Consider the following 19,501-nt stretch of genomic DNA (forward strand, 5'->3'; position numbering starts at 1 on the left):
CACCACATTTAAAGCTCTCTTTATTTATTTATTTATTTATTTATTTTTATTTATTTATTTATTTATTTTTTTAGACACCTGACAAGAAATGTTGAATATTGGGATTTTTGGATTAAGCGTGTTCAGATTATTGAACTTTCATTGTAAACTGAAATCCATTAAGATGTTCCTACTTCCCATGGCTAACTAAGGGTTTCATAACACTCCTGATTCCTCTCAGAGCTAGCTAATGGAATTTCCTGTAACACTATCTGCTGAACATTAGTTACAGTATCATCAGGAGGAAAGCTATTACAGATGATGATGTCTGCATGTGTGATGAAGCTGAAGCTTTAGCTCTGCACAAAGCTCTACAATAGTATCCACAGGCATCTAGCTGTAACATGGGTAACTACATCCATTGTTCTGGATCCATGTCAACAGAATTTACTGAAAAAAAACCTGGAAGGAAAAATCAAATGAATCGCCATCAATGAAAAGCTAAAAGCTACCAGAAAAAAGTTACTTCTGAAATTTCCTGAACAACTACATCTGCAAAACTATTTGAAAGCTGCACCAAGCAAGACTGATGCCCTGAGTCACACCCCCAACAGAGATGGGCACCGCAAACACAAACCGCAGCATGAGGTTGATTTTATTTTAAATAACATTAGAGAATCTTAAGATTAACATGATATTTTTAAGGGGTTAAAAACCATCTCGATTTACCAATTCACTACAATTATATTTTGTTTATTCATTCTGGTTAACACATGGTAATTTTATGAAGTTTGCCAGAATAGAGTAAACAAAGATATAACTTGTGGATTGGCAACAAGAGAATTTCTAAACCTTGATTATGAAAAATACAGTAATCCCTCCTTCATTCAACCTAACAGAGCCATCGAACCATTGGGATATGGATGAAATCTGGATATGGAACAACATCCAGAAACCCAATCGACACAATATGTATGGTGAATAGCACCCCCCCTTTAATTTTGGCAGCATTCCTTGGTCTCTAATTTGAAGTGTTTGGACACTGAAACACACATAGGAATATCCAACGTAATGCTAGACACTCGGGAAACAATGCATAAACAACAAAACCCACCAATTAAATATAGTACAGTAAATGAAGATGATGAAGGATGACTATGACTTCAGTAAAGAGGCAGAAAACTTTTTACTCAGCTGGTGGGTCAGGGGCTATTATCTGTGCATGTCAAGAGAGGCCAGCTAGAGCTAGCTGACCAACCAATTTCTTTTAATTTGTGGCCAGCCTAACCAGCCACGTTGGAACTTTATATCCAGATACAGACAGGTAAATTCAGATAGGAACATGATAGTGCCAAGGCCTAGTATCCCAATATGGAGCATTTCCAGCTATGCGACGTCTGGATATGTGAGGGATTACTGTATCCTAAACTGAATAAAATCTGACCTCTAATGCTATCCAAAATTAAATGAAACTGATGCCATGGCTGGCATTTGCATCCGTGGTGCCCATCTCTGCCCCCCAAGGCCACCCGTCACCCATGCAGGACACGGCAAGACATTGGCAGAGACCATGATTCCCCGTGAGGCCCCAAAGCCAAGCAGGGTTACTGGGAAAGGATTAGGGTGAGTTATGTAGGTCACAGGTTAGCTCTGACTCACCAGCCGCCCCTGGGGAGAGAGACCCTGCATGCGGTGATGAGTGAGTTGGAGAGAGAGTGGGAACCATAGAGTGGACCGGTGTGTCCAGGAGACTTGTATTCTCACCGCGAGACCCATCGGAGCTCCTTCCATCTGGCCCACCACCCAGGCTGGGTCTTGGCCGGGTGTAGCTCACCACACCCGTCTGGGGCGCTGAGCCTCCGCCTCCACCCGATGAGTTGCTCTGGGAACCTCCACCCCCACCACCCTCACTGTGGTTGGCAGAGGAACTTCGAGCATTGCGCTTGGCCAGGTACGCAGAAATCATCTGAGGTCTGAGTGATGGAAGCTTGTTAGAACAGTCCCACATTATCAGTCAATCAATCAATCAATTGGGCATTTGCCAGGGGGTGCATTGCCTTGCCTGCCCTATGATGCTATCCCTGGGGTTCCTTCAAGCAAGCCTCTGTGAAGGCACCCTTCCCATACCAAGTAACTCCCAGCAGGATTCATCCACTTGCCCTATTTATGAGCTTTGTGGGCATCCCCTTGACCTCCTCCACTCAGGATTCACTCTTATAGAAACAACTCAGTGAGCAGGTTTGACAGTCTGAGTAGAGTGTCATATGCCCATATAACCTGAGTTGGCATTCAGGAAATATGCAGGTAATAGCCCTCAATTCAGTCTCAAGTAGTATTCATTGATTTGACATAGTCATTTTAGCAATACCCCATGATTCTGTAATGACACTTATTTCCATAGGCATTAATCGCCTCCAAGTCATTATTTAAAGTGTCCATGTTTTACAGCCATAAGGTAAAACAGGAAAAATGAGCGACTTAATGACCTGAATCTTTGTCCTTTTGCAGAGGTATTGATAATGCCATAAACTTGTGTTGAGCAAGTCGGTAACACCATGGGCCAGGCCAATCAATCAGAAGACTTCTTGATGAGATGCACCATTGTTCTCCACTGTTACCAAGGCATGTCATTTTATGATTCCCTGCCAGAATCATAAAGAGACTGTACTGTTTCATCTATTAAGACTTCCAACACCTGTACCTTGGTCTTGGCCCAGGAGACCTAAAGTTCTAATGCCTTTGCCTCCTCATGCACTGCCTTGAGAGTCATCACCAGAACCTCCAGTGACTCCACAAGGATTGCTGCATCATCAGCAAAATCAAACCCTGGTATTGCCAACAGATGCTCCACAATGACTTTGATCCACAATTCTGCCTAATACCCAGTCCATGCGAGTGTTGAAAAGTGATGGTGCCATGAAACAGCCCTCCCTCACTCCTCTGTTCAGGAAAGAAGCTGAGCATGACTCCTCCACACTTCACAGCACTCAGTCCTGAGTGCAGGCCAGAAAACAAGCTAACAATCTTTTCAGGATTTCTATGAAGTCGCAGAAGATCCCAAAGTGCTTCACAGTGCAATGAAACAAGCATCTTCATCAACACAGACTAAAGCATTCCTTATCGAAACTTGAGTCGGCGCTCCATCAGTACGCAAAGCATTAGGATAGTCAGTTGTCGACTTGCTGGGAGTGAACTCGGACTGCTCAGGCCTCAGTAGCTTCAGCAGCTGGTTGAATATTTGCATGAGCAATAGATGAGCAAGTACCCAGCCTGGCACACTGAGCAGTGTAATACCAAAGTAGATATTGCAGTCCTGACAGTCCCCTTTCCCTTTTCAAATAAGGATGACCAACCCCCTTCTTCCAGTCAGGAGGAATGGTACCAGATTACTAAACAGCAGTCAAGACCACAAGTAATCCACCCACCTTCAGTCTTGAGCTCATTTGACAAGGTAGATGGTGATTCTTTAAGAGGCTTAGGATGCTCCAGGTGCCCACATGCAAAGCCCTCCAAAAAATTACCCAAAGCCTGGTTCTATGGGCAGGCATCATATATGCACCACCCCACTGCCCCCAAAGCAAAAAGCAGGTCTAAGGGGCCCTTCAACTTCTGAATGCAGGGGGCCTGGAGGCTTTACCTTGCATCTGACTTAGGTAGCAGGCTCACCCAATGCAAATGCAGCTGCTGTATGGTTGGACACCACATCAGAACTGCGTTAGAGCGGTAACCCAAGCCTCTACTTTCTTTCCAAGATCATTTAAGGTTCTAATATTGAATCACCTTAAGGGTTCTACAGGATGGGGTTGCAAAGCCTGCCCCATCCAATTCAAATCAAGGATTAGGCTGAATGCTAGCCATGGGCAAGGACACAAAACCCCCTGAGAGGATAATCCCCTAGCCCCCATGCCACCTCACACAGAAATTATTAATATACATCATCCCTGATCCAATTCCTTACAGAGGGAAGGTATGTTAGCAAAAATGTCTCATGTGTGACTATCACAACTGATTACTTAACACACAAATATCTATTCAACTTCTTTATCCTACAAATCCTAAAACGTCAACCAATTTTCCCACCATCCTTAAACATAACCCAAAAATTTATGATAATTGCTTCAGGCAGAGTCAAAAACAACTTAAGAAATTTCTAGCAAATATGCATGGCCTTGCTGTAGATACATTACTACTCATATCTCTGCATTATGCAAAACTGTTTTTTTAAGTATTTAAAAAAAATGACCTAATAATTACATGAGCCACAGTCTTGTAAATGATAAACTTTCAAAAAAGACAATCTCTTGAAAATTATTAGCATCATCAGTAGCCTAGTTTCCAACAAGGGTATGGATAGTAAGGAACCAAAAAGAACAGTGGCCACTCTGACAAATGTTAAGGGGAAAAAGAAGATAGGAAGGGACCAGTCTCTAACCTTTCTTTCTGTATCATTTAATATAAAAGCTTTGTTGCTTTTAGTCATTTATTTTAACATAGTGGTATCTGGAGAAATGTATCCTCTTCATCCCAATGTCTCTTATGAAAACACGAGTAAAAGGTAGTTGCCTCCACTACACTTCCCGGTTTTATTTTACTTGCAGAGCTTCTAAAATGCTCACCTACCCCACAGCCAAACTGAACTTAACACAAAATTATTGTGAATAACCTCATGAAGGTTTCAGTAAAACTAAACATGAAAACTAGACTCCTCTTGTGTGCTCAGCTTCTATTCATTTTTTGCATTTCCTCATCTAATTAAATAACTTTACTCTTCCCTACAGTATTTTTTTATAGTCCCTGCATTCACAAAATTCAGCTAAACTGTTGCAAAGGATATGAGGCTGCCTTAGACATAGCTAAGGAAGCAGCATATATCAACAACCCTCAGTCTAAAGCCGCGGCCGCACTGGGAGCAAGAAAGCGAGCTAGAGCGAGAGCGAGAAACTTTAATACATTATAATCAATGCAATGGGGAGACGGTGGATGAGTGGTTAGCGTGCCGACCCTGCATTCGCCGCGTAGATGATGATGCGGGTTTGAATCCACCGCTAACCACCTGGAATTTTTCAGTCACCACCAAGTGGCCTTAGACTACCCACATGCTGTCCTGAAGACCACCCATCAGCCCAGACTCTAGAAGAACTATGCAAGTGAAATCAAGAATGAGCTCCGGGGGGCAGCATGAGCCAATAATAATGGCGTCACTATAAACAATTGCCTGCGCCATGTCGGGCTCGGGCTGACCATCAGGCCCCTAAGGATTAGCCTACCGGCGCTATAGGCCACATGAAAAAAAAATTTAAAAAATAAAAATAAAAGGTGGCCACACTGGCAGCGAGCAGGTAATGGCGAGAAAGTGAGCTGGTAGGCTAGAAAGTGAGAAGAACTGACTGTTAACTTTTCTCACGCGAGATCGCTCGGTCAAAAGGAGTGGCATAACAGACATGCTTCTCTATTATTTGCCGCAACTCACCTCATACTTTAGATAACACCGTTAAACGTAGCAGTGATTGCAAAACTTGAATATGTTTGTAAAAACTCACTAAAACAAAAACTAAATAAATAGTGATGAGTTGAAGTTAAATAATCACTCTGTAATGTTTATAACACATTTTACATATAACTACCATTTGCAGCACCAATGAAATGAGTACTAAAATAAACAATTCCATCTTATAGAGAAAAGCTTCCTGAACACGATGGTGTATACAAATTTTTCTTAAAACGCCGAATAAGTGAAGCACGGAACTATTTACAAAAACATTTCACTTCATCCCTCGTGTGCGCCGATGGGGGCGGGGGCGAGGGATGATGTGTACACTGTTGCTAGACTATTATAGTGTTGCCAGGGTACGTACTGCTCCTGCTAGGCTATTATAGTGTTGCCAGGGTACGTACTGCTCCTGCTAGGCTATTATAGTGTTGCCAGGGTACGTACTGCTCCTGCTAGGCTATTATAGTGTTGCCAGGGTACGTACTGCTCCTGCTAGGCTATTATAGTGTTGCCAGGGTACGTACTGCTCCTGCTAGGCTATTATAGTGTTGCCAGGGTACGTACTGCTCCTGCTAGGCCATTATAGTGTTGCCAGGGTACGTACTGCTCCTGCTAGGCCATTATAGTGTTGCCAGGGTACGTACTGCTCCTGCTAGGCTATTATAGTGTTGCCAGGTGCGTGCACTGCTCCTGCTAGGCTATTATAGTGTTGCCAGGGCAGTGCGTACTGCTCCTGCCAGGCTATTAGAGTGTTGCCAGGGTACGTACTGCTCCTGCTAGGCTATTATAGTGTTGCCAGGGTACGTACTGCTCCTGCTAGGCTATTATAGTGTTGCCAGGGTACGTACTGCTCCTGCTAGGCCATTATAGTGTTGCCAGGGTACGTACTGCTCCTGCTAGGCTATTATAGTGTTGCCAGGGTACGTACTGCTCCTTCAGGGCAGGAACATGCTCCGATTCTCTCACATGTTTGCCAATACTTGAGTAGCTTTTTAAACCCCATGTATTATCTGCAAGTTGTCAGTTTTTCTGTTACATCAGTAACTGACTTGACACCCTCTTCTTCATTTATCATGTGAAATATGCATAAGCCCTACAGCTTTGGTATTAAGCTCTGACATGTCTCACGTTTTCTTGAGCCATGAGAACACTTGGCACTTCATAATATTCTCTTGAAAAAGCAATTTCAGCACGTATGCCATGACATCCAGAATATCATCTGATGGTCTGCCTGTAGACTGCGGGTCGTGTTGCCATGGCAACCCTCGCCTCGTCTCGCTTTTCGTGTGGCCACAGAAACTTGCCTTGCCGCTCTCACTCTTGCTCTCGCTCGTTTTCTCACTCCCTGTGTGGCCGCGGCCTAAGGCTCTAAAATATTGATACAGTTTATGGCTCTGAAAGTTGCAAAATCAATAACTTTGCCCATCAACTCTCCCCAAACACCCTCATACCAGTGACTTACTTGGCAACTTGAACATAGTTTCCTGGGAAGACACCAGTGCGGTCGGTAGTGATGCAGCGGCCCTTAAACCAGCCGTCTTGACACTTCTCTGTCACAGTGTAGATGTGGCTCTTCTTCAGCTCCAACTCATCAGCCTTGCGTCCCCGGTAAGAGTAAAGCGCCACATAACTGAAAAAGAGGTGGGCATCGTAGTATTTTTTTCCCTAATTTTCATGCATATTCATAATTCTAAGCCTATGGGCAACCAAAACAATGCATAGTGTAACCTGATCACCCTCCTATATGATTTACAGAGAATCCTACAATTATGCTAATAATCATATAAAGCTTATGGATATAAGAGGTACATATAAGAAATAGTATGTACTCATGTTACTTATAAAAATTCAAGACTGAAGATCAAGCAAATAAATAGTGCATCAAAAAAGGCAAATAGGAAACAATAGAAAAGCTATTGGGGCTCACAATAACCCAAGATCTTGGGTGAAATACATACGAAATTGGCTTAGGATGCACAGTAATTACTGTGTCTGTCTGTTGGTGATACACATGCTTTTTACAAGGTAGCTCTTACAAACCAGGCCCTTCTTAGGCCTACCTTTGCCCTTTTTCACTAAGCCAGTGCATAGAAATCCACAACTAATGACTACCTATTTATCATCAATGATACACTGAGCACACACATTATGTACACACACGCCAACCAAGATGCCTGTGAATTCAGCAATATACTGCATTTCATATCAGTTTACTCCATTGCTGATGGAGAAGTCACAATCATGATAAATAAGTCATCACCAGCAACAAAATAGATCACTGACTTCTGGGTATTAAAAATGATGAATCAAATAATGCAACTATGTAATAAAGGCATATGGCAGAAGACTCTTCATTTCTGGAAGTTTTGTACCTTTTGATATGATTATGATGATGGCAAGAATGTGCATGTTGTCTGTGCATGATGTATAGACTTGGGAAAGAAAAATGTGTTCTGCCATCCTGATTCATATAATTACTGAACAGTATAATTTGCTGACTGGAAATAAACCCAGACTACATGTTAGCTACAGACAGCTGACATGCCAACATGAGGGGGGGGTTACAATCCCCAAACATATTAGAAAGCCAGAGGCCAATGGATTTGACTCTCAATCATATATGAGACCCCCAACCTTTAGTATGGAACCCTAAAGTTTTAGCTTTGAGCCCCTACAACAGTGGTTCCCAACCAGGGGTACATGGACCCCTGGAAAACGGAAAATGGGACAAAAAAGGTTGGGAATCACTGCCCAAGAAAATTTACAACCTTCAGCAAAAAAATCTTAATAGAAACCCAGAGTTATGTATGAAATATGATAATTAGATTACAAGGAGGAAAGCAAAGATTGAGTAATGCTACTTACAAGGTTGTTGCATTAACTTGGGGAGTGGAGGAAGATACAGGTGTAGTAGAGGAAGAAGACTGTACAGAAGACCGAAGGCGAGGGGAGCCAATGGATTCTGGTGGGGTGGTGATTTCTGCCGCCGTCTCCTCCAGACTGCTGGGGCCCTGTGGTACCAGGCCATTGCCGTCACCGTTGGCGTGGCTCACGGTGCTGCCTGGGCTGGAATTTTCTTCAGTGGGACTTATGATTTCGACCGAGTGCCTGTTGTGAAAAGACAAAGTTGTTTGGGCCTTTACAATTAGTTAGCAAAGGATATCAATCTTTGCAAATGGTTCAGAGGTTCAGTAAAAATACAAGCTTTATAGGAGAATTCAGTAACCTCATAAAATCCAAACTGTCTGCCATTATAGATAAACCTATAGTATGTTAAAATTTCTCATTTTATTTCATTCATGGTGAAAATATGTGTGTGAAATAGGATAAACTTATAATATAAGTTTAGGTCCTGAAATGATGCCTTCCATCTGTACATTCCACCTACATGTAAAAACAGAAGTCACTGTGAACAGCAAGAATGTATCTGCATAATTATGTATAAAACTTGATACAGTAGAGTGTAACAGTAGAGTGCTTTACACTGGGGAACACCATCAGTTAAAACCAAGCTATATATCATGATAAAAGAGTATATTCATTAGAATTCATGATGTGGACACAACACACAAAACCCAAACAAATGATAAATAACATCACATCACACCTACATATTTCACAATGTAGAGGAAATGAATATAAGGCATTTTGACAAACTAAATTCCTGTCTGTCTAAACCATACCACTAACCAAGCTGGACCAAGACTAAGCCTTAACACCACCACTCCTTGACACACACACACACACACACACACACACACACACACACAGACACTCTCTCAGTGTAATGTTTCTCTGCTCACCTGCTGAGATAACAGAAAAGAAAAAAAAGTGTGTAGCTGAATAATGGAATGACAAATATTTGAAAAGATGTGGCCATAAAGTGAGTGATGATGACGCTTGAGACTGTAAATATACTATCTATAGAGGTGATAATTGAACATGATGAACATGACACCAATGACTGATAATCAATGATATGATATGAGTTAAGCAACATTAGTGAAGCTGGCAGTGGAGGGTGAAGGGACTGGAAAGCAGATGTTAAGCTTCAGCACTTACTTCACAAGGATATTTATTACTGGGTAGGAATACTTTTGAAATTCATCATTGATTAGTGCTACTATATACAATAATATACAAAACAATAGGGTCCTTCACTGAGCTGGACTTGCCATCTGGTGGCCCTGCTGAAGCCTCTGCCAGAGCCAAGCCTGCGGCTAGCTGGGGTCCAGCGAGGCTTAATTGACATTTTTCTGTACCAAACTAGCAAAACATCAGAGTTGTAATGGTCACTATCATGTTTACACCAAAACATCTGAGTGCTGTACATTATTTATGTCATTGTAATGAACACTGGTGGCAAAATAAGAGCATTCATCGATATATCCTACAACACACCATCCCATGGTTAATAGGAATGCACCAGTGCGGCCTCTTGGGTAAATATTTTCGTCATGCAAGAAAAGAGAAGTCAAACAAGTCTAGCATGATGTCATGCTCTCATGGAAAGTAGTGTTAAAAATTTTGCCACTCAACATTTCCCAGGCTGGCACGCCGCTGCCTCAACACGATGCATTCCTGTGTCCCTCCAATCAGAGCACGGGAGGTTGTTTACACTGCTGCTAAACATATCGTACGCTGCCAGCAGCAAGTATTATACTTATTTCATACTTGTAATCTAAATCATAATAGCATCTTATAATATTATATTCACTATCTGGAACTTAAAACGAACAACATAGAACATGTGACGATTGTTTAAGTGGGAAAAACTACAGTAAAACCCCGATTATCCGAAATGGAAGGGGGGAAGCCTCTTTCGGATAAGCCGATTTTTCGGATAATCCGGATTTATGGCCGCCATTTTGATCGCCGCCATTTTGATTTTGAAACCAAACAAAACACGCTACGCTAAACAAAGTAGTATGCTTAAAACATGTGATGTAAATGTTTTATTGTATGTTTGTCTGTGTGTCTCCTTGTCTGGACCAGTGTATGTTGATACTTGTGAGCGTTGCAGATCTGAATTGTGAATGTTGCAGAGTGCGATTGTGAATGGTTGTGCAAGCTTGCAAGTGTGACCTTGATGCATCGTGCAGGTGGAGACACAATATGATGACTCATATTATCGCGCAACTCGTATGTTGGAAGGGGAATGTGGCATGGAGTGGAGAGGGGAGTCGTGTTTGTGTCGTTGTCTTGAGAGTACGGTGTGAGAGTAGTCGTGCAGTAGTTTGTTCGTTCGCCGCACCTACGTCCTTGCTGGGGCGAAGGTGCGGACGTGGTGTTGTTGAGAGTTTGTTTAATGTTTTTTGTCTAATACATTGATCTATTCGTTACAAGCTATTTCGGCAATACGTATTAGAAAGCATATTCATTTTAACTGTTCTTATCAATTTTAAATGTGTTAATATAGTACATATGTAGTTACTTTTATTTATTTTTGATGTTTTATAACGTTTTAGTATAGAAAAAAAAAATAATTTTAATTGCATTATCCAGATCAATTTCGGATAATCCGGTTTTTCGGATAATCCGCTTTCGGATAATCGGGGTTTTACTGTATATTTAAATTTCCCATTTCTTGCATTTCCCCATTTCTTAAATACAGTAAAACCTCACCATTTGCACCCTCACCCTCGCCAGCTGTCTACCACCCGCGCGCCCTCTGCCGCCAGTGAAGAACACTGCCAACGTACACAACATGTCATTTCCCGCCATAACCCGATCGCCTCTCCTCGTCTCGTGGTGACTGCGATTATTCAATGTTTTCTGCCTCACCTTTGCACTACCATCATGCTGCAAGCAGCGTCATCAAAGCCTAAACCCCAAAAGAACCCAATGATGACCATCACATAGGTAGAAGTGATTAAGAAGGTGGACAGTGTAAGAAAAAAGCGAGAGATTGGCTGTGAGTATGACGTGTTTCCTGCCAGCAGACTTTTTTTTTTCTGCTGGTAGGTTTTTTAGGGGGCCGTGACCACCCTTATGTATTTTTCCCTATAGGTTATTAAGTTTGCCATTTGCGCATTCGCCATTTGCGCACCTTCAGACCGCCCATATGTGCGCAAATGGTGAGGTTTGACTGTACTACTAGTAAGTCAAGTGTCTCTATACAGTAGCTATGAGAAAAATGTGATTTCTAAATAATAGCAAAAAAACAAGTAAGAAAAATTACTTGGACGTACGTCGCTTGCATATTTATTTTGGAAGTTTCACCAGGGCCACCATATGACAGGTAGAGCTCAGTGAAGGACCCAATTGGCTGTACAAATATTACTTTGTACTGTAATGTTCTAAAACATGAGATCATTCTAAGGAATTACCTGGATATACAATATTGTTGGGGAACGATATAAAAAAGATTTTCAGTATCTGTGTACAGATAGGTCAGCAGATCCCAAATGAATTCTGCATGAAAGTTTCAAAACACAAACCTTAGCAGTATGATACAAATTAATTTTGAAAATTATCAACTTTTTAGACTGCAGTCAATTGCAAAAGTTGTCCCATGGGGTTGGGTAACTTTTGAGCATCCACTAACCACCCATCTTCAGACAGTGCCTCAGGCTGCCTGGTCCGCCCTTTTTAGTCCCCAAGCTTACACAAAATTTACACCAAGTCAATCCAATTCTAACTCAACTCAAAAGTCAACAGAAACTCCACTTAATTCCAACTCTACTCTAACTTTAGAAAAATAAAGTTATAAATGTGCCATTCTGGTGCAAATCCCTCACTGGGTTAGGACAATTACCTGGGAGAGAAAAAAGGTGACCTAAGGTAGTGGCTACATCTCCAATGCCCTGTTCCCTCATGGAAGCTTCCCCCAAGTGAGTAGTCAGAGCAGTCTCCAATTTTGCCTGATCCAGCATTTCCTCCTTGCAAATAGGCCTGCTACCTAGGACTGTTCCATATATCTCACTTTCATCAGTCTCACACCCTAAATTTTCCCATATTGTGACTGGCACACTGAGTACCGTAAGCTTATTCCCCTAAAGCTGTTACATCATCCTGCAGATAGAGTTCACACATCCTGTGATAAAGGTCATCCACATGTGACAACCTCTGCACTTGGCAGCACAACAGTATACGTTGATATGAATGATTTGGTATTTAAAGTAATAGAAAAAGATCCACAAAAATTATTTTCAAGCAATCATGCATCACTGACAGTTTTAAGAATTTATTATCTAGACTAATATATATATATATATATATATATATATATATATATATATATATATATATATATATATATATATATATATATATATATATATATATATATATATATATATATATATATATATATATATATATATATATATATATACAAAACTCTACATATCCTAGGAAATGTTCACATCATAAAATAAGAGCATTTTTGTGAGCCAGAATGGAAGAGAATTTTAAACCATATTAATCAGGGGAAGCTAGGTTGAGTAAGATACATATTTTTAGTTTTCTTATATACTCACTTCACATCTTATAGACATCCTTCCCATACTAACTTTGTTTTAGGGTAGAGTGCCACATACAAATGTCTACAGATAAAAGGCTATGCCCCAAGGGATACCTTATGAAAAAAAAGAATGAGTGAAGTAGTATAAAGATGAGCTTATCATTATGAGTGGCTGAGAAACTAGTCAAGTCTATGCCACTTCAAGCAGAAAGTGGTAGGGGGGAGCATACCTTTGAGGGGAGGCAGGAGATCGCGGGGGGCTGGGGTTCTGGGTGGTGCGCACAGCAGTAAAGCTGTGCCTCTTCTCCCGCTGGTGCCTCTTGCTTGGCCCCCGCAGGAGAGGGGCTACAGCTGAAGATTGTACTAGAGGGGAGGAGGGGGAAGGGCCAATGTTAGGTGGGGAAGCTGAGGTGGTGGGTGAGGGCAGGGAAGGGTCAGGGCTGGTCACCACTGATGATGATGAGGATGATGACTCTATCTGAAGAGGGACATGTTGTTGTGGCTGTGTTGAGGGTGGGTAGCTGCCAGTACCCTCGTTGAGAATTAAGGGTGTGACGGGCTCCCCCTCTAACCTAGTAGGAGTTGGAGGAGCAACACGCGAGGGGCCCTGCTGTGCGCTGAAACGAAACAATCACTCTAATGCCTCCTCCCGCACCGCCAACACCACAGGCAACACTAACATTACACAGCTTCAATATTTGGCTTGGAAGCACTAAAATCACACTAATTAATCCTATCCAAAGGCACAGTATTTAGGAAGCTCTACAAGCCTTCAAGTCCCAGTGTCACAAAACATAGCAATAAAAGGCACAATCTTTCTCTTATTATCCCACTAGTACTACTTTTATTTAATTCTTCATAATCAAGAAAAAAGGAAAAAGAATAAGCATACATGACTCAAAACTTATTGCTGTCACATAATTCTATTAATACTAACATATAACAGTTTGATTTTAGTGGAAAAACAAAAGAAATGAAACTTTTAGCATTGCTTCAAATTGCTCTGAATGCTTGTGTGGTGACCATGGAACTGATCTTCAAGCATTCCTGCATTCCCATAATGAACATCACTGAGTGCTGGGGATCGAACATTGGCTCTCTGAGTGGAAGCCAGGGCAGCATACCAACTGAGCACCGATGAGCCCATCAGTGGCTCAGTTGGTATGCTGCCCTGACTTCCACTCAGACACAGTGGTATTCATTACAGGATTTTTTCACTGAATTATTGAAGTTTCCCTAATTTTCCTGCATTTTATAGCTAATACTGTGAAGTGTTTACCCATCATGTGCGTATGTCTGTGCTGTGATAAAGAAAACACTAGACAGGTGCTGGGAAAAGGAAGTCTTGTCTTGTTCCTAAAACAACAGATACTCATAACAAAGGAAGTCTTCAGCCTTCAGTAAGAGCCAATCACTTATGTTGAAAAAAAAAAATCAACAGGATATTTACTATGTGTGTATGGCTGTCACTGAAAACAATGCATGGTGAGTTGTCCCCTCATGTAGCATTTGGGACAGCAAAGCAAGGTGCACCCAATGATGTACCTTGTGTGTGCCTCTGTGAGTCAGTGTAAGTTATTCCATATCTTAGGGTAAATCCTGTGCTCAGCCCTTCCCAGTAGTGCTCAGTATTTTGTCACAGTCATAAAGGTAATTAAGAGGAGAATTTCCATAAAGTATGAGATACAGTAATACACCAAGAATCTTTTGTTGAAATGCATTAATATATCAGTTTATTGAAGCTGATTTCCAAGAATTTAGGAGTAAAATGCACAGGAACATTATTAGCCTGTAGTTAGGACATGCCTAGAGCCCAGCCATGCAGAAGGAAGGCAACAGGGTGCTGAGTGAAGAGCAGCTTCACCTTAGTGCCTAGTTTGAGGCTTTGTACAAAGAAGGAAATGTATAACCTCATCACATCACCCTCATCACAGAGGGTTTCATTACCTCTTACAACATCGAGACTACAACACGTTTCACATCACTTCATCATTCACAGGTAATGCTTTCAAAAGCACCACCATATAACAATAAGTGAATCTCTCTCTCTCTCTCTCTCTCTCTCTCTCTCTCTCACACACATATACACACGCACACATACGCATGCATACATACGCACGCACACAGATGCACCCACCCACAAACACAAAAATAAAATTAAAAATTATAATATAAAAATACTCGCTAGAATACATATTACACATTCAAACAATTTTTCACTCATCTCAAGTAATATTACCAGTGTAGTTTATCATGGTGGATCTGGTTCACATACTTCAATGAATTTCTAGCCACTCCTCCAGCACCTCCCTCAGTAGGGTGACATTCCCAGCCACCTCTTGTCTGGTATTCATTCTTAGCCTTCCAGTACTACATCCAGGCATTCCTATTTGAATCCTCCACAGACTATCTTCGTAAATACAAAATCCACAAAAAATGTTCTACATACAACATAGAATTGCATGAAATCATTTTATTTTCACAATCAACAATACTGCATGCGATAGAGATTATAAATACTGAAATGATCTGCACTAATTCCTTTCTTTCTTAATCTTCAACAGACACAGGTGGGTGAATGGGAGATGCCAAATAGTTATTACTTTGAGTCTTTGAGGAAGGAAGAGCCAAGTATCCCCAGCAAATTAACTTACTTAAGAGAGAGCTTCATGAGGGCTTTGGCAGCACTGTTCAAGTCCACAAAGGAGAGAGGGAATATGCCTATACGTGAGCCCAACTTCCCCTCGGCCCAGTTCTCATCCACCCGCCGCAGAACTGTGATTATCTCACCCTGAGAAAGCAATAAAGTTAATAAGTCATCAATAAATAATAAATGAATGACTGAAGATGATGGTTCCCTATGGTGGTGCTAGTGACAATTGAAGAACAACAAGAATGAATGAGTACTTAAATTTAGTCATTATCTAATTGGTGGTGTAACAGCAGCCATGGATGTGCTGCTGACTACTTTTAAGAAGACTTGAGAAAAAAAATGCAAAGTGATGAATCTAGTTAAAATAAAACAACAAAATATAAGGTAACCTTTTAACTAAACCTTTAAAATTAAAAAGAAACACAATGAGGCACTGAAAAGACAGGCAGGGGTGAGTAAAGGGTGATTTCCTTAAGACAGGGATCTCCAAACTACGGCCAGGGGGCCACATCCAGCCCGCCACAGGATTCCATCTGGCCCGCAGCTCATTTTCCACGTTGTGAAAAATTTCATGCAGAAAGTAAAGTCGAACTGACTTCCTTATTTGCAAATGAAATAATTTTAGACTTGAAAAAACAATTTCAGGAGCGATTTTCTGACCTTGATGACAAAGCATATAAAATCAAGCTTTTTCAAAATCCATTTGACTGCCATGCTGAAAATCTTCCATATCAGTTTCATTCAAATGGAAATTACTGATCTCAAGGTAGATGAAAGATTTAAAGCAAGTATAAAGAAGGAAATCTGATTTGAGTTTTATAAATTTTGAAGCCAGAGCAGTTTCCAAATTTGAAACAACTTGCTTGTAGTTTTGTGTCCATTTTAGGTACATTATACATGTGTATACAAACATTTTCCAAAATTAAGTATGTCAAGTCTAACTATCAAGCAAATATATCTGATGAACATATTAATTCCATTCTTACAATTGGCTCCTCAAATATGAACCTGACTTCAGTTGGATTTTTAAATTTTTTTTTTTTTTTTATTATCATTCTTCACATTAGTGCGATTGCATAAAAATAAAGGCAGGCATATCTATGGTTTATGTTGATTGATGCCAACAATTTTTATTTTAAATATCTTCCATTTGTTTTACTTTAGTTTAAGTTCACTAAATTAATGAAACTGACACTTCATTATTTTTTTCCCTGTGGCCCGCAAAAATGTGCCAAATATAAAATGTGGCCCTCATATTAAAAAGTCTGGAGACCCCTGTCTTAAGACAACACTGGAACTGCCTTCCTTTTTTGTATTTCTTCCCTCCAATGACACACACAAGTGGAGAGTAGCAAGACACCTTCCTGCCCACAGCTGATCATGCATTTGGAACCTTTTTGTCTTTCAGTGGAAGCAGCATGTAGAGGGCAATTTGAATTTTGTTTTATCATTGATCTGCTTCCTTAGATGTTAGGAAAAAACTCTGAAAACACACACAACACTAAAGGTCACAGGATGTTGCTCACCTTATTAAATGTTAGGCAGTCTCTCTCTTCATCATTTGTCATCTTAAAGTCATAGAGAGCTTTACACTGTGGAATATGACTTGGCAGTGGAGTGATGATCTGCAAACACATCACAACACTTAGGCTGGGAATAATAAACTAAAAGACATGATTCTAGGGCTTCCCACAGAGTTGACTATAATATCAAATTTCAGGTACAATTTTTACTTATGATGACTTTGAAATTGTCATGGCAGATAAAACACACATCCTTACTTAACTCTTTATTTAACTTTCAATAGTACTTTACTACCACTCGTTTTTCCATACAATCTCTATTTTCTTTAAACACTTAAGGAACCACAGATCATTCTACTTTGTCAGTTGGAAAGGTGTAATAAAATATAGAAGTAAAGGATGAGAGCAGTTGGAAAGATGTGACCAAGCAATACAGGTAAAGTATGAGTGTTGAAAAGCTGTGAGTACTAGAAAGATGTGACTGAAGGATGAGTGTTAGAAAGATGTGACTGAAGGATGAGTATTAGAAAGATGTGACTGAAGAATGAGTGTTAGAAAGATGTGATTGAAGGATAAGTATGAGAAAGATGTGACTGAAGGATGAGTGTTAGAAAGATGTGACTGAAGGATGAGTGTTAGAAAGATGTGACTGAAGGATGAGTGTTAGAAAGATGTGACTGAAGGATGAGTACTAGAAAGATGTGACTGAAGGATGAGTGTTAGAAAGATGTGACTGAAGGATGAGTTAGAAAGATGTGACTGAAGGATGAGTGTTAGAAAGATGTGACTGAAGGATGAGTGTTAGAAAGATGTGACTGAAGGATGAGTGTTAGAAAGATGTGACTGAAGGATAAGTATTAGAAAGATGTGACTGAAGGATGAGTATGAGAAAGATGTGACTGAAGGATGAGTATTAGAAAGATGTGACTGAAGGATGAGTGTTAGAAAGATGTGACTGAAGGATGAGTGTTAGAAAGATGTGACTGAAGGATGAGTGTTAGAAAGATGTGACTGAAGGATGAGTGTTAGAAAGATGTGACTGAAGGATAAGTATTAGAAAGATGTGACTGAAGGATGAGTATTAGAAAGATGTGACTGAAGGATGAGTATGAGAAAGATGTGACTGAAGGATGAGTATTAGAAAGATGTGACTGAAGGATGAGTGTTAGAAAGAAGAGACTGAAGGATGAGTATGAGAAAGCTGTGACTGAAGGATGAGTATTAGAAAGATGTGACTGAAGGATGAGTAGGAGAAAGATGTGACTGAAGGATGAGTATTAGAAAGATGTGACTGAAGGATGAGTGTTAGAAAGATGTGACTGAAGGATGAGTATTAGAAAGATGTGACTGAAGGATGAGTATTAGAAAGATGTGACTGAAGGATGAGTGTTAGAAAGATGTGACTGAAGGATGAGTATTAGAAAGATGTGACTGAAGGATGAGTATGAGAAAGATGTGACTGAAGGATGAGTAGGAGAAAGATGTGACTGAAGGATAAGTATGAGAAAGATGTGACTGAAGGATGAGTATTAGAAAGATGTGACTGAAGGATGAGTATTAGAAAGATGTGACTGAAGGATGAGTGTTAGAAAGATGTGACTGAAGGATGAGTATTAGAAAGATGTGACTGAAGGATGAGTATTAGAAAGATGTGACTGAAGGATGAGTGTTAGAAAGATGTGACTGAAGGATGAGTATTAGAAAGATGTGACTGAAGGATGAGTATGAGAAAGATGTGACTGAAGGATGAGTATGAGAAAGATGTGACTGAAGGATGAGTATTAGAAAGATGTGACTGAAGGATGAGTATTAGAAAGATGTGACTGAAGGATGAGTGTTAGAAAGATGTGACTGAAGGATGAGTATTAGAAAGATGTGACTGAAGGATGAGTATTAGAAAGATGTGACTGAAGGATAAGTATGAGAAAGATGTGACTGAAGGATGAGTATTAGAAAGATGTGACTGAAGGATAAGTATTAGAAAGATGTGACTGAAGGATGAGTGTTGGAAAGATGTGACTGAAGGATGAGTATGAGAAAGATGTGACTGAAGGATGAGTGTTAGAAAGATGTGACTGAAGGATGAGTATGAGAAAGATGTGACTGAAGGATGAGAATGAGAAAGATGTGACTGAAGGATGAGTAGGAGAAAGATGTGACTGAAGGATGAGTAGGAGAAAGATGTGACTGAAGGATGAGTATTAGAAAGATGTGACTGAAGGATGAGTGTTAGAAAGATGTGACTGAAGGATGAGAATGAGAAAGATGTGACTGAAGGATGAGTGTTAGAAAGATGTGACTGAAGGATGAGTATGAGAAAGATGTGACTGAAGGATGAGTAGGAGAAAGATGTGACTGAAGGATGAGTATGAGAAAGATGTGACTGAAGG

At 40.5% G+C, this 19,501-nt stretch overlaps 1 protein-coding gene across 13 annotated transcripts in view; it reads right to left on the reverse strand.

The window, feature by feature from the left end:
- Positions 1-19,501, reverse strand: part of LOC127008558 (E3 ubiquitin-protein ligase SH3RF1-like) — a 50,829-nt gene that overhangs the window by 17,356 nt on the left and 13,972 nt on the right. For 9 of the 13 annotated variants that reach the window (XM_050880733.1, XM_050880734.1, XM_050880739.1 and 6 more), the window contains exons 6-11: positions 17,115-17,213; positions 15,590-15,726; positions 13,166-13,552; positions 8,336-8,578; positions 6,933-7,100; positions 1,639-1,952 (exon numbers count right to left, since the gene is read on the reverse strand). In XM_050880733.1, the coding sequence (XP_050736690.1) occupies positions 1,639-1,952; positions 6,933-7,100; positions 8,336-8,578; positions 13,166-13,552; positions 15,590-15,726; positions 17,115-17,213 (1,348 nt within the window). Of the gene's footprint in view, positions 1-1,638; positions 1,953-6,932; positions 7,101-8,335; positions 8,579-13,165; positions 13,553-15,589; positions 15,727-17,114; positions 17,214-19,501 lie in introns of those variants that run through there. The other 4 variants (XM_050880742.1, XR_007761187.1, XM_050880744.1 and 1 more) reach the window with 4 other exon arrangements.

Source organism: Eriocheir sinensis, chromosome 38, assembly GCF_024679095.1.
Source record: "Eriocheir sinensis breed Jianghai 21 chromosome 38, ASM2467909v1, whole genome shotgun sequence".
NCBI lineage: Eukaryota > Metazoa > Arthropoda > Malacostraca > Decapoda > Varunidae > Eriocheir > Eriocheir sinensis.